Source organism: Temnothorax nylanderi, unplaced genomic scaffold (genome assembly GCF_030848795.1).
Source record: "Temnothorax nylanderi isolate EJ_2023f unplaced genomic scaffold, tnyl_v1.0 TNYL_tig0409_pilon, whole genome shotgun sequence".
Taxonomy (NCBI): Eukaryota; Metazoa; Arthropoda; class Insecta; order Hymenoptera; family Formicidae; genus Temnothorax; species Temnothorax nylanderi.
The window spans coordinates 153,610-168,021 of NW_027249471.1; the positions used below are offsets into that span (position 1 = coordinate 153,610).

Consider the following 14,412-nt stretch of genomic DNA (forward strand, 5'->3'; position numbering starts at 1 on the left):
TTCAATTTTTGCACCGTTGTCGTTTTTGCTCTATACCGGTTAAACAAAGCGACGTAGATAAAAATTTCCTGTATAAATTTTGTAGCTAAAGGTTCACTCTTTACAGTGGTATACCACATTTAACCACAATTATTTATTTTGTTGTTAAAAATCGGCACCGAAAAAAAACTGGCGGTTTAGCCCCGGTCTCCCCTATATTATTATGTAATTTTTAAAATAATTAATTCTGTCGTATTTATACAGGTAAATTACAATCGCGTGCACGTTTGCGAAGTGCCGACTAAAGACAGTGTCAACGAAGCCGCGGGAGGCTACTTCGTCAACGTGACGAGACCATCGTGCACAAGGACAGCCGTTTCTCGCCTAAACTCTTCGTTCTCGGCAGTCTCACGTGAGTTCCACTCTGAATTTGTATATTAATAATAATAATAATAATAATAATAATGACCTTTATTAACTTCCGTAAACCTTGATTTTCTTAATTTTTCTTCATTTTCTTGCCTTTCAATGCACTTGCCTATCTCTTCTGCTTGTTCTGCTACGTTTTCTTCTCTCAAGAGTTTATGTTTGAAGTAATGCTCTATGGATCATCCTCTTCTTTCTAGAAATTCTTTTCGTGCTTTTTTCATCTTTCTCTGCTGTTCTTCCTTTTGTTTTCTTCTACATTCATTATAAACTTATTTTTCACTTTTATGCATTCTTTGAGTAATTCATTTCCTTGACTCTTTAATATCTTTTCTTCATATTTTATTGCTCTTTTGTAAATACTTCAAAATTTTTTAAGTTGTGTTCCAGCAGGTTGCTTTCTTCTTTTTCTATCCATGTCTCCGAAAAGTTTGCTACCTCATTATTTTTTATGTTTTCCCAGTCTACTTTTTCTAGATTTTTTATTCCAGCTATGTTTCAAAATAGAATTTCTATCTTTTTATATTATTCCATACTGTCTTGTTTGCTTTTAATTTTTAAAATAATTAACAGTTGTATCTTTGTATTTATACAGGTAAAAGAGATAACGAGAGATGTCCATATGCACATTTGCATATACAAATCATCTGTGGATACAGATGTTTGGAATGTGCCAAACGAAGAATTAACGGGAGGCCCACCAATAAAAATGAAGAAGAGAAGATGTGAAGTCTAGTCTAAAAGTATGTTATATAGTATATGTGATATACTCGATGGTTGCTATATAGTCGTAGATGGTTGCTTATGCATGCACATATTAGTTATTTGCAAGGATATTTCCTATTATTGCATGTTGTATACATTGTGTATGATGGTCGGTGCTGGGACTATCATTATTTGAGAACAGAGTCCGCTCTGGCTCACCGGTGGGTGCTGGGACTGTCGTCCTCGGGTGGCAGAGTCCGTACCGGTGTTAGAGAACAGAGTCCGCTTTGGCTCACCGGTGGGTGCTGGGACTGTTCTCTTTTGATAGAGTCCGCGCTGGCTTTATTATACACAATGTATTATTACATGTCATACATTACATGTATGTGATTTCATTTCTAATCAATTTCTTTGGGTTTTATTTACTTGCTTCGCACGTTTCGTTTTGGGTTAATATCAATTGATGAACTTTTTGTAAACGATGCCTTCACGAAAGAAATTTTCTTGCAAATTTCCCAAATGTGCCAACAGCTATTATTGGTCGAAAGGTGAGGCCAATACAGTCGTAAATAAACGCTTTTATAGATTTCCTAAGAATTCCGAAATTTCTACGAAATGGAAAATGATTTGTGGGATTGATATCAATATTAATTGCCGGAATATGTACATTTGCGAAGATCATTTTCACAAACAAGATTTTGTGAACTTTAACAAACATCTGTTGAACCCGAATGTCATACCGAAACAGATTAGAATTTCAGACAATTCAGTTACGGTGCAAACTGCTGCTTTTGACAATAGTTACTACGAGCCAATAATGACCGAAACATCCTCTGCCGTTTGTATCGATTCAAATAACGATTTAAGTAATGGTCTAAATAATGGTTTAAATAACAATGAAGTAATCTGTTTTGCCAAATTCGTCAGCATGGAATTGCAAATTCTAATCCCACTTGTCATCAATTTGTAGCTGCCTTAAAAACTGTAGTATTAAATAATCTTGTCACACCAGTCTCAAAATCTGCGAATTGCGAAAACGATAATTGTGAAAATTTGAACAACTTTCAACAGTTTTAAGTAATACTTGTGATAGCGTTTGCAACAGCGAAGATGAACCATTAGAGAACAATAGCGACTGTACTCTTCAATGGGTTGATTTTGAAGAATTGACCACTGATGCCTCTCAAGCGCTTTCTTACGTGTCGGGTTATCTTCTAAAAAGGCTAAAACTTCCTGATAAAAATTGTTCAAATTGTCAAATTGATTTGTTTTGTACACAACAAGAACAACATCATCTGTACACGGTTTTTAAGGAATACTCGACGAAAGATTCATTAACGTATCCAAGTAATCAGATGATCACGTTAATACATAACGTACACAACGCATTATTTCAGTTTTGTGATGAAAATGGACATAAGTCCAACTTAGAATCAGTTTTTAAAACAATATTTTTCAATAACTACAGCAGTAATTTTTGTAGCGACCATCGATGTGATAAAATAATCATTGAAAATAGTTTACCGTTTTTAATACATAAGTATGTTAAAGATAAGAAAAAACCGGTACAACTAACTTCAGGTCATTACGAAAAAACCAAGCAATTTAAATCACTGTGATTTAGTTTTACTTTTTGTTTCATTCATTTACATTTTAGTTTATTTTTCATGTATTAGGTTTTCGAACTATTTAGTTCTATGGTTTTTTTTTCAAATTTATTACAGAGTTATGTATTTTGTTATGCATTATTTATTATTTGGGAGTTTATTACTCATTGTTGAATAGCTCTTAAGTATATATTAATGCAACTGGTATTACTTTCTGCATTTCGAGAAAACATGAGATAACGTTTAATCTTATTTATAGTTTATTTGTCATTTTTATTTCGGTTTCTGGTCATAGCATTTGATTTTTAAGGTTTCTTGAACATGCTTTTTCTCAATTATTCACTTTGAACAAATAATTATTTTATTTTTTCAAAGTCAATAATTATACAAATTTATTAATTGTTCACAATTATACAATTTATACATTGTAACAACCCTTCTTATGTAAAAATAACATGTGTATTCATTGCTGTTTGGAAATATGTTAAATAAAAATGTATTTCATGGTATACATATTAACTAATTCGTTCTTCTTTTGCGCATTTCCTTATTTATTTATAATAATGACACTTCTAGATTATTTCCGACTCATATAGGCCGTGTTCCGATATACACTATACCAGTATTGAAAATCTATAATTTACATACAACGTAAATTATAGATTTTCAGTACTTGCTACTTGGCAGTGTATATCGGATCACGGCCTATGGATATAGAGTCGAATAGACATAGAATCTATAACGTAGTACCAGGGCCAAGCCACTTGGAGCGTGTCGATCGCGTGTTTCCACCGACTAACAAAGAGCTTGCGCTTCTCTTTAGTATATGTTCTGTGGTGACAGTCGCGCGTGCGACCGCATCGTCCAGCGTTCGCCGCATCGTCTCGGCGTCATTGTCGCCGCCGTTGTAGTGGTGGTGGTGTCGGTGGTGGTCATCGTCGTCGTCGTCGTCGTCGTGGTGGTGGTGGTCGTGGCCGTCGTCGTCGTCGTCGTCGGCGCGTCGAAGAATCGGCGCGAGGACGCCGTCGAGTCGGTAAAATGGTCGCGCTCTACCGCGAGCTTTTCTAACCCCCCTGTCGCTATTTATCGCTCACCCGCGAGAAACGCGGCTTGGTTAGGTTGCTCGAGGGTCCGCGCTGATCCTATGGCACCGGAACGCCGTCACGCGTGTTCCCCGTGGTTGCCCGCGTTGACAATGTGACGTGCCGTTGGGGAGTTTACGATTTGGTTAACCTCTGTATTCACGTGCCTAAATTGTTTTATGGAATAGGTAAAACAATAATTTTTTAATAATGTTTTGCATAAAAATTTTTAATAAATTTTTATATTTTTCTCTTAAAAAACAATTATTAAAATGTATCCTATCATTTTTCAGGATTAGATGTACGTATATGTATTGAAAATGCAGTGTAACGGATTAACCCCGGGGGGGGTGGCGGTTCAACCCCGGCATTTTTGAGATTTCAATTTTTCCACCGTTGTCGTTTTTGCTCTATACCGGTTAAACAAAGCGACGTAGATAAAAATTTCCTGTATAAATTTTGTAGCTAAAGGTTCACTCTTTACAGTGGTATACCACATTTAACTACAATTATTTATTTTGTTGTTAAAAATCGGCACCGAAAAAAAACTAACGGTCTAGCCCCGGTCTTCCCTACATACACTAATTTAATTATGAAATGCACTAATAAGAGTATGAGCTACATATAGAATTTAAGTGATCAGCAGATATCGTCCGTAGCAAATTTTAATATAATATCTATATAATTTATATAATATTTCACTAACGCCGAGTACATTTAAATTAACTGCCCGAAAATTTGTTATTAAAAGATAAAATGTGTGCAAAGTAAATCGCATAATAATACTCCATAATTTTATTGTGAAAGACAAGATTGTGAAAGCCAAGAATGCAAAACTTTTTAAAAAAAACATTGAAAATATTAAAAACCGTTTTATATATACAATATAAACACAAACTATAATATAAAAGTAATGGTATAAACATAAGAGTAATATTACAAAAAAGCTGATATTGCACGATGAATGACTGTCCTCGTCGGCACAAAAAAAAATTCCAAGAAAAGATTCGCCACGAATAAATATTTAGTTGCTAGCGCCAATGATTTCCTCATAATGCGGTTTAAATTGACAGAGTGTTTCAGTCAATATTTGTCGAATTATTTTAAATACTGTACTCGACATAAGCAAATAAAATAATAATTAATAAAAGTAATAATTACTTTAAATAAAAATCTATTATTTATGTTTCTCGTCCAAACAATTTCATCAGGTTGAATAAATCTGTTCCACTTTCAAATGGCGTAATGTTATAAAAATTATCGTCTCCCATTGATCTTGAAGCACTCGGTGCAAATCTAGAATTATATACAGTATGATTAATGAAACAAACAGGCGATGAAACGCGATAAAAAACGTGATGTCTATAATTGTAAAACCATGATTAATCGTGACACTTCACTTATTTTAATCGAAATATCAAAATAAAGATATGTGGTGAGATAAAAGATCAAAGATATATGTACATTGATACAAATATTTATAAATACATAAAGTTATTCATACAATTCTAACAATTCTAATAACAATTCTAATAAAAAAATATAACTAATGGACTATTAAAAGCCATATAAAAATAAAAAATATAGATCAAGTACATAAAAGAATATGTATCACTACATAAATAATGAACGGCTAGAAATAGATCTGAAATTACTATTATTACCAATTACCACTGTGTAACTATAAAGATAAACTTGAAAATTACATAATAATAGTTTGAATGTCGTGTCTATTACATATGTTAAATTCATTCAAAGAATTCAGAATTTTATATTTTATTTCTGTGATTATGTTGCTATTTAAAAATTCTAAATTGTGTAAAATAAACTTATTGTTAGAATATAAATAAAGTATAAAGACATAATATTTATAGAATTTAGGTCCATTTCAGTAATATTTGGGTAATTAAATTGATTGTACACAAATTCTCTAGCAGATAATTTCTATCTTATTATGATAAGTAAACTTCTTAATATTCTTTATGTACTTGTTATACATTATTTCTTGTTCAAAGTATTTTGTTGATATTTACACATTATATGTTTTTATACATTGTGCAATTTTATTATAAAATTTATTCCAGCAAACACCAAGAATATTAAATACTGATTAAACATCTGTCTGTTCCTCCGTCGTGAATAAAAATTAAGATATAATAGTAATAATATAAATTTTAATAAAATTACAAAGAAAAAGAGATATTCCCAAAGAAATGACAGTATAGTCTCTGTTGGCATAGAAAATATTAGAAGACAAGTTTAGCAACAAATAAATATCTAGTTGCAGCGTACCAAAAAACTATTTTTTCTCATAGTGCAAGTTATATATACAAACTAAGATATTTATTTAAATATTTAATTTTTGAAGTCATTTTTGTTCACTTTACAAGGAAAGAGAATAATTACTTCGAATTAAAGATTGTTATTCCTGTTTCTCGTTCAGGCGGTTTCATCTGGTCGAAAGTTTCTATTCCACTTTCAAGTTGCATAGACCTACAAAAATAGGCGTCATTCATTGATTTGTCATAATTCATAGAAGTATTCGGTGGAAATCTGGAATTATATATGATGTGGTGAATATAGTGAAAAACATCATATAACGTAAAAAATTCTTAAAACAATACAAACATTAAAAAAAAACTGTAGCTCTCTATTTGATTTAAACAAAATCATGACAAAATTATATAATGAGATAAATGACCAAAGATATTGTAAAGTTACTAGTGTATAAATTTCCAGTAATCTATTTAGTAAAGAAAATATATCTATATATAATAAATTAATTATACTAACTTATTAATGTATTAAGCGGAATGGATATTATTAAATCATTTGAAGGTAAAGAAAGTCATTTGACCACAAAGTGCTAAAAGTGCACACATATCTTTTGCAAAGCAAGTACAATATAATTTGTGCTAAATAAATTAAAAAATTGTTTTTATAAATATTATTATTTTATAAGTATTTATAAATAGCAGTACTAGCGGAGGAGAAACAGGATATGAGATCCATGATAAGCAGGCTTGAGGGGTATCTAGACAGGAAGGGACTAACGCTGAGTATAGAGAAGACAAAGATAATGAGATTTAGAAAAGGAGGAGGCAGGAAGAAGAAATATGATTGGAGATGGAAGGGAAAGAAATTAGAAGAGGTCAAAGAGTTCAAATATCTGGGGTACACATTGAAGGAGAATGGAGGGCAGGAGGCGCATATTAGAGAGAGAAGAAGGAAGGCAGCAAGAGTAATGAGAGAGGTGTGGGGGATAGGGAAAAGGATGTGGAAAAAGGACTGCAAAAGAAGGATCTGGCTATATGACACCCTGATATGGACGGTGATGGGATACGGGGCAGAAATATGGAATGGAAGGAAAGGAGGGAGGTGGAAGGGATACACGAGAGATATCTCAGATGGACACTCGGATTAAATTGGAGGACGCTAGGATATATGGTTAGAGATGAACTAGAAAGGGAAAAGATGAGAGCTAGAGCAAGTAAGAGAGCTTGGAAGTTTGAAAGAAAACTGAAAGAAGGTAAAGGAGGAGAAATAGCGAGAAAATGTTTGGAAGAAATGAAAGAGAGATGGAAGAGGGAAAGGATAATAGGAAGATGGGAGCGGGAGAGAGAGGAATATCTGGATGAGATCGGGGTAGAAGTGGAAAGGGAGGAGGAGTTAGAAGAGGAGGCATTGGAGAATAGAGAGAAAAGGAGGCAAAAACAAGAAAGGATGGAAAAGATCATGGAATCGAAATACAATAGGTGGTATAAGAGTATAAGGAAGGACGGGATACCGAATTATCTAAAGAAGGGTTGGGAGGAAGCAAGGTGGAGTAGGGTTGCTAGATTTAGACTCGGTAACGAAGTCAGGGAAGGACTATACTGGGGAAAAGAGGAGGACAGAATGTGTAGGATTTGTGGGAGGGAGGAGGAAACATGGGAACATATTTGGGAGGAATGCTCAAGATGGGAGAATTGGGAGGGAGAGGTCTGGCAAGAGGTGGTAGGGAGGCTACTGGGAGAGGAAGGAGAGGGAGAGAAATGGATGAAAGCGATAGAGGAGATGAGGCAGAATGGAGGGAGGAGAGAGGAAAGGGAGACTAGTCGGTAGATAGTAAATATGATCTTCTGTTACAGATAAAGACAAGGGAGAAGGAGAGAAATTGGCAAGAGGAGAAAATGGAGTTTAGAGGGAAAGTAGAAAAGGAGATGATGGAGAAATTGATAAGAGAGCAGATAAAGGAGTTAGTGAGAGAGTCGAAGGAAGATACAAGGAGACGAGACGAGGAGATAAGGAAGCAGAGAGAGGAGATAAAGAAGCAGAGAGAAGAGATAGAGAGCTTGAAGAGAAAGGTACATAGACTAGAACAAGGCGCAGGGAAAAGGAAGAGAGAGGATAGCGAGGAGAGTAGAGACAGGCAGGAGGGAGAGAATTGGTGGACTGATGATGAGAGGAATGATGAAGAAAGAAGAAAGAAGAATGTGATAATAAGAATAGAGAAAGATAAGTGGACCAGAAAGGGATCGAACTGGGAGAAAGTGAGAAAGCTGTTCGGAGAAGGCCTGAAAATAAAGGTAGAGGTGAGGGAAGTGAGCGTGATAGGACAAAGAGGAGATTGGGTGACGGTCCTAGTGAGGATGGGAAGAGAGGAGGATAAATGGAGGGTGCTAGAGGCGAGAAGAAAGGAAGGGAACAAATTAAGGATTAAAATGGACGAGGACAAGTCAGTAGAGAAGAGAGTAAGAAAAAGAGAGGAGAAAGAAAGGAGTAAGGAAAGGAGGAAGGAGGAAGGCGGAAGGTTATACAGGACAGCGGACGAAGAGATAGCAAGTAAGATGGAGGAGAGCCTTCTGATGGATTCAGACGAGGACGATGAAGAGAGAAAAGGAGGAAAAGCGAAGACAGAGTAAAGAGAAAGGACAGTGGCAAGCCGGAGGAGGTGGAGAGGCGGAAGGAGGGGAGGAAGAGCTGCGACAGGAAGAAGAAAAGAAGAGGAACGACGAGGGCAAGAGAAATGAAAGAGGATGGACGACAAGACCGCGAAGAAAATGGAGGAGAAGATGCTCATGGATACGGACAACGACGAGGACCACAAGAAGACTAATAAATGAGATTATGATATGAAATATTGTGTGTTACTAAGATTGTTATTTGTACAGGGTTGGGTACGTCCCTACAAAACGCCCTTTCAGACCCCTTGGGGGTAATAAAGTATCATTTTTAAACTAAAAAAACTATAAGTATTTATAAATATTATTATTTATTTGCAAAAGAATTAAAGTTATATGCAGAAAAACGATACAAAGTTAAAAAATATGCACCGAATACACAAATGTATTGTACATACATCGTTAAATAAATTATTTCAAGAAATAGATATAAAATCAATTTAATTGCTCAAATTCTATTGCAACTTTACTAAAATTCTAAATTGTATAAGACGACCTTAAAAAGAAAATAAAACATAAATACTTATATTGACATTAGGTCGTACATATGTAACTGACTGACTGACTGACTGACTGACTGACTCATCAACGCCCAGCCCAAACCCCTGAACCGAATTTTTACCAAAAATATATGAAATAGGGGTAGAATTTTCCGGGGAGTGCCACTATGTGTATAGTTTTTTGTTACCGATTTTCTGGAAACCGGTTTTTCTAATATTTTTAATTTTTCAGGAAATAATTGACCGAATCTCAAAGAATTATAGATCAAACAGGGGTAGAATTTTCCGGGGAGTGCTATAAAGTGTATAATTTTTAGTTACCGATCTTTTTGAAAGTCGGTACCGAAATTTTTTCAATTTTTCGGGAATTAATTGACCGAATCTTAAAGAATTGTATATGAAGTAGGGGTAGAATTTTACGGGGAGCGCCATGATGTGTACAGTTTTTGTTACCGATCTTTTTAAAAACCGGTTTTTTTAATTTTTCCAATTTTTCGGGAAATAATTGATTGAATCTCAAAGAATTATACATGAAGTAGGGGTAGAATTTCCCGGGGAGTGCTATAAAGTGTACTATTTTTTGTTACCGATCTTTTTGGAAACCGGTTCCAAATGACCGAATCTCAAAGAATTGTACATAAAGTAAGGGTTGAAATTCCCCGGGAAGTGCTATAAAGTATATAATTTTTCGTTACCGATCTTTTTCGAAACCGGTATCTCAAGTTTGACGAATTTTTCGGGAAATAATTGATCAAATTTTAAAGAATTGTATATAAAACAGGGGTAGAATTTCCCGGGGAGTGCTATAAACTGTATAGTTTTTTGTTACCGATCTTTTTGGGGACCGGTATCTTTTTGGAAATCGGTTACGAAATTTTTCCAATTTTTTAGGAAATAATTGAGTGAATCTTAAAAAATTGTATACGACGGAATTGAACTTCAGTAGATAAAAAAGTAATATTTTTCAATTTATAGCATTTTAGAGAGAGATTGATTGATTGATTGGTTTTATTTAAGCCATAGTCAAGACTTTAGGCTATTAGTGAATTAACAAATATATATCTAAATGTACAAACGACAAATAATCAAATATCTAAACAAAAATAATAAAAACAAAAATAATAAAAAAATAATAAGAATAGTAAATAAACATATGCGAGACGCAGTGTAATCGCTACCGATATGCATTTAACAGTAAATAAAATTTGAAAATGTTGGCGAGCGAGTGATATGCATATGGCAGCGACCGAAGACATGTGAATGCACTCTCTCATGAGGCGAGCAAAAATGATCAGTGTAAAAACAAGGATGAAAAGTATAACATAATAACATATAGCCGATCTGAATAATGTTCGCTGTAAAACTAAGAACTAACTCAAATATGTAATGAAATTAGAATAGGATAAAGCGCAAGTAATAATAGTATATGTAAAACTAAGAACTAAGGACTAAAAACTAAGGCGCAGCGCAATTTACAAACTAATGACGAAGAATTCCATGTTAGTTTGCCGATCGACCAAATATAGTTGAAAAAATAAAAATAAAAAATAAATGTACATATACAGTACGCAATGTAGCAACCAAAAGAAACAGAATCGTAAGACTACAATAACATGACCCAAAACCAAAAAATGGTTCAGTACGCGACTAGATTAACAATCAGATGGACGCGACTTAAAGTTCATTTGGCACGCGACTAGATTTGATATTAGTGTCATGTTCCAACGCTTGACGGCTCCGAGGTAGAAGCATGCACGGAATTAGACTCGAGAGAAAAGAGATGGTTGTAAAGCTTACTTTTAAATACAGTGACGGTTGAAGAGGACACGATCTCAGTAGGAAGAGAGTTCCATAGATAGATTCCAGCTAAATGGAAGGACCTATGATAAGTTTCAGTCCTGTGGATAGGAATTTGATACGCATGTTTAAGAGCAAACCGCGACAAACATCTAATTGAGGAATCAGGCTTAGCGAAGATTTCGGAGAGGTAACTGGGAGACATACCGCGGGATATCTTGTACATTTCGATTCCCAGAAAGTACAGACGTCTGTTTCTTACGGACAACCACCTCAATTGATGACGAAAAGGCGTGATGTGTTCGTCGCGTTTTAAATTGAATATAAAGCGAATTGCACAGTTGATAAGAGTTTGCAATCTACCGTTGAGCTCATCAGTGACATCGTTATACACAAGAGAACAGTAATCCAACAGAGGCCAGATCAAAGCAGTCACAAGTTTTACCCGTAGCTGAAGTGACAAGGAGTTCTTATGGAACTTGAGCTTGTATAGCGTGAAGTGCACTCTCTTTGAAATATGGGAGACATGACTAGCCCAAGAGAGGTCAGACCTCATTATGACACCCAAGTTACGCGCTTCGGTAACATAAGGAATCGAAGCACCATCAACAGAAATGAGGGGAAGGTCATTAAGATCGATTTGCTTGACATAATTTCTGCTGCCAAGTATTAAGACCTTGGATTTATTTAAATTGAGAGTCAGTCCATTTGTAGCAGCAAATTCGAAGACTGCACTCACATCGTGCGCCACAAGTTGAAGCCCAGCATTTAATTGAGAAAAGAGACACCTGCGATAGATTTGAGTGTCATCGGCGAATATCAAGTGCTCTGTAAATCTTAAGAACTCACCGATATCGTTAATGAAAAGTGAAAAAAGGAGAGGTCCCAAGACGGATCCCTGCGGAACACCAGCTGTGACAGCTAGCCACTCAGAGAAAACACCTTCTAAATCTACAACAGCCTGGAGACGACCAGTGAGGTACGAAAAAATTAGTTTAATAGCGAGATCAGAAAAGCCCCATTTCCTGAGTTTGGTCAAAAGCAAAGGATGAGAGACAGTGTCGAAGGCCTTACTGAAATCGAAGAGAACAAGTATCAGTACCTCACCTACGTCGACACCACTCCTGATATCATGAGCTAGTCGTAAGAGGGCAGACTGGGTCGAATAACCCTTACGGTATCCAGACTGCCTAGCATCAAGAATGTTATGCAAATTGATGAAGTCAACGATTTGACGATGAATAATTTTTTCGAATAGTTTAGAGAGTCCACACAGGTTGGCTATAGGTCTTGTGTCTGAAGGAGAGATGGGTGACTTAACTTTGAATAGTGGACGTACTATAGCACGTTTCCAAGGAGATGGAAAATGGCCTGAGCTGAGACAACAATTGAAAAATGTGGTCAGGAGATTACCAATATGAGGCAGGGCCAAGGCGATGGCGAATAATGGTAACTGATCAGAGCCGGAAGCAAAAGAAAGAGAGGAAGGTGAAGCTATTACAGAGCGCAGGTCGTCAAAGGATATTTGGGAAAAATGAAATTGCGGTTCGCCGGGCACTATGGATAAGATATCAGAAAATTGGGAATGTGTACAAGAAGGATAACAGTTTGAAATAGAAGCATAATGAGCATTCAAAAGATCACGCGAAAAAAAGTTAAAGGGTGAAGAACGAGGTGATTCGATAAGACCAAGATTGGCAAGTTCGCGCCACATCTTGGACGGATCAGAAATTTTATTTAGTCTATCTGTGTGATACTGTTCTCTGGCTCGTCTAAGATCACGCGTAAGATTGTTTCTGAAAAGCCTATAAATGTGAAAGTCAGGATGTCACCAGATCTACGCGCGATGTTGAAGAGCCGGTTGCGGTGTCTAATTTTGAGAGTCAGAGCCTCAGTCAACCAAGGCGCAGACGGACGGGTCACTCTAAAGGTATGAATTGGAGCATATAGATTCAATTGATGAAAGGGGGTGTCTCCCATGACAGCTTTAACTGACGGTAACGTGTCTCTATTTGCCGTCCCGTTTGTTTTGAGTCCTGTTTTCCGCATCAACCAGCTGTCCCTCTTTTACGTCCGGGAGCAGATGGAAATGAGCCAGGAAGTCGGATCCAATTATTGGCGTAGTTACGTCTGCGACGACGAATCGCCATGGAAATGCACGGCGTAGACCGAGATCAGGCTGTATTGTGAGATCTCCGTATGTTTTAATGTTGGATCCATTAGCCGCGAATAACTCTCTCGTGTCAGCCCAGCGTCGTGTTCGTACCAACGAGCGAGGGTATACGCTGACGTCGGAGCCGGTATCGATGAGATATCGAATCTTCGTGCTGCGGTCAGTGACAAATAAGCGGCATGGGTTCGGGCAAAGGCCGTTTGCCGCTGACAACGACTGCCCGGTAGTTTTCCAGTGCCTTCTTGAAGTTGCACGGCTGTGTGCATTTCCGAGCCTTCTCCTTGAACCGTCGGTGGAAGTAGCAAATGTCTGCTTCCTTTTCTTCTTTCTGGCCTTTTCTGGAACGACTCCTGGAACGGTCGCGTTTGTTGCTTCTGTTTTTAGAACGAGTCAGTCGGCTCTCTAATTTTTCGAACTTTTTATTTAGTTCAGCGATTTGATTTTCTATTGATGAGCTTGTTGCCGACTGCATACTGGCGACTGTCACAGCTCTGCAGGTAACTTCATGAATTCGGTCTGCCTGCTCGGCTACGTCTTCTAAGTTGTCAGCGTTCCGTGTGGCCAAAATAGCCTGTAATTGGGATGGCAATCTGCCTATCCATAATGTACGCAGGAGCTGCTCCGGAATAGCCGTGCTGGCCAAGGCCTGTAGATGCCGTAGAATTGAGAAGGTCTTCGATCGCCCATCTCTTCGAGCTCTAAGAGCTGGCGGATTTGTTGTTCCTGAGAGATCGATAGGCGTTGTATTAATGCCTTCTTGATACTCTCATATTTATTTTCTTCAGGAGGCCTCGTTATCAGATCCTTAATTTCTCTGGCCTGCTTAGTCTCTATGTGTGACAAGACGTAAGCATATTTAGTACTGTCTTGCGTTATGCTTCCCAGTGTAAATTGGCTTTTGAGTTGTGCGAACCATAATTCAGGCTCGTCCGTCCAGAAAGGAGGTACTTTAAAGCCACTCTGTTGATCTGCGATCGTTCTTCTGTGTTTCCTCCTTGTGTGTCCGTCATTGTTAATTTGTTTATGTATATTACTATTATTAGAGCGAGATAGAGCGAGCGTCGGGGTCACCAATTTGTGGAGGTAGGATATCGGGTGAAGGTGCGTCGATTCCCACAATAACGAATCTTTTTTAATTATCTAAAATCTCGCTCTATTTATTCATGCTCTATGTACAGATAAAATATTTCTTTGATATGT

The 14,412-nt window shown here is 36.7% G+C and overlaps 1 protein-coding gene across 1 annotated transcript; it reads left to right on the forward strand.

The window, feature by feature from the left end:
• Positions 1-3,562: 3,562 nt before the first annotated feature.
• On the forward strand, positions 3,563-9,795 carry LOC139782413 (uncharacterized). Its single transcript, XM_071721440.1, has 2 exons — positions 3,563-3,750; positions 7,930-9,795. The coding sequence occupies exon 2, from the start codon at positions 7,972-7,974 to the stop codon at positions 8,701-8,703; it is 732 nt and encodes a 243-aa protein (XP_071577541.1). The 5' UTR covers positions 3,563-3,750; positions 7,930-7,971; the 3' UTR covers positions 8,704-9,795.
• Positions 9,796-14,412: the final 4,617 nt, after the last annotated feature.

Bases quoted from the DNA above. Each gene is read 5' to 3' on its own strand.
- LOC139782413 (XM_071721440.1), top strand. From the start codon at position 7,972: ATGGAGTTTAGAGGGAAAGTAGAAAAGGAGATGATGGAGAAATTGATA.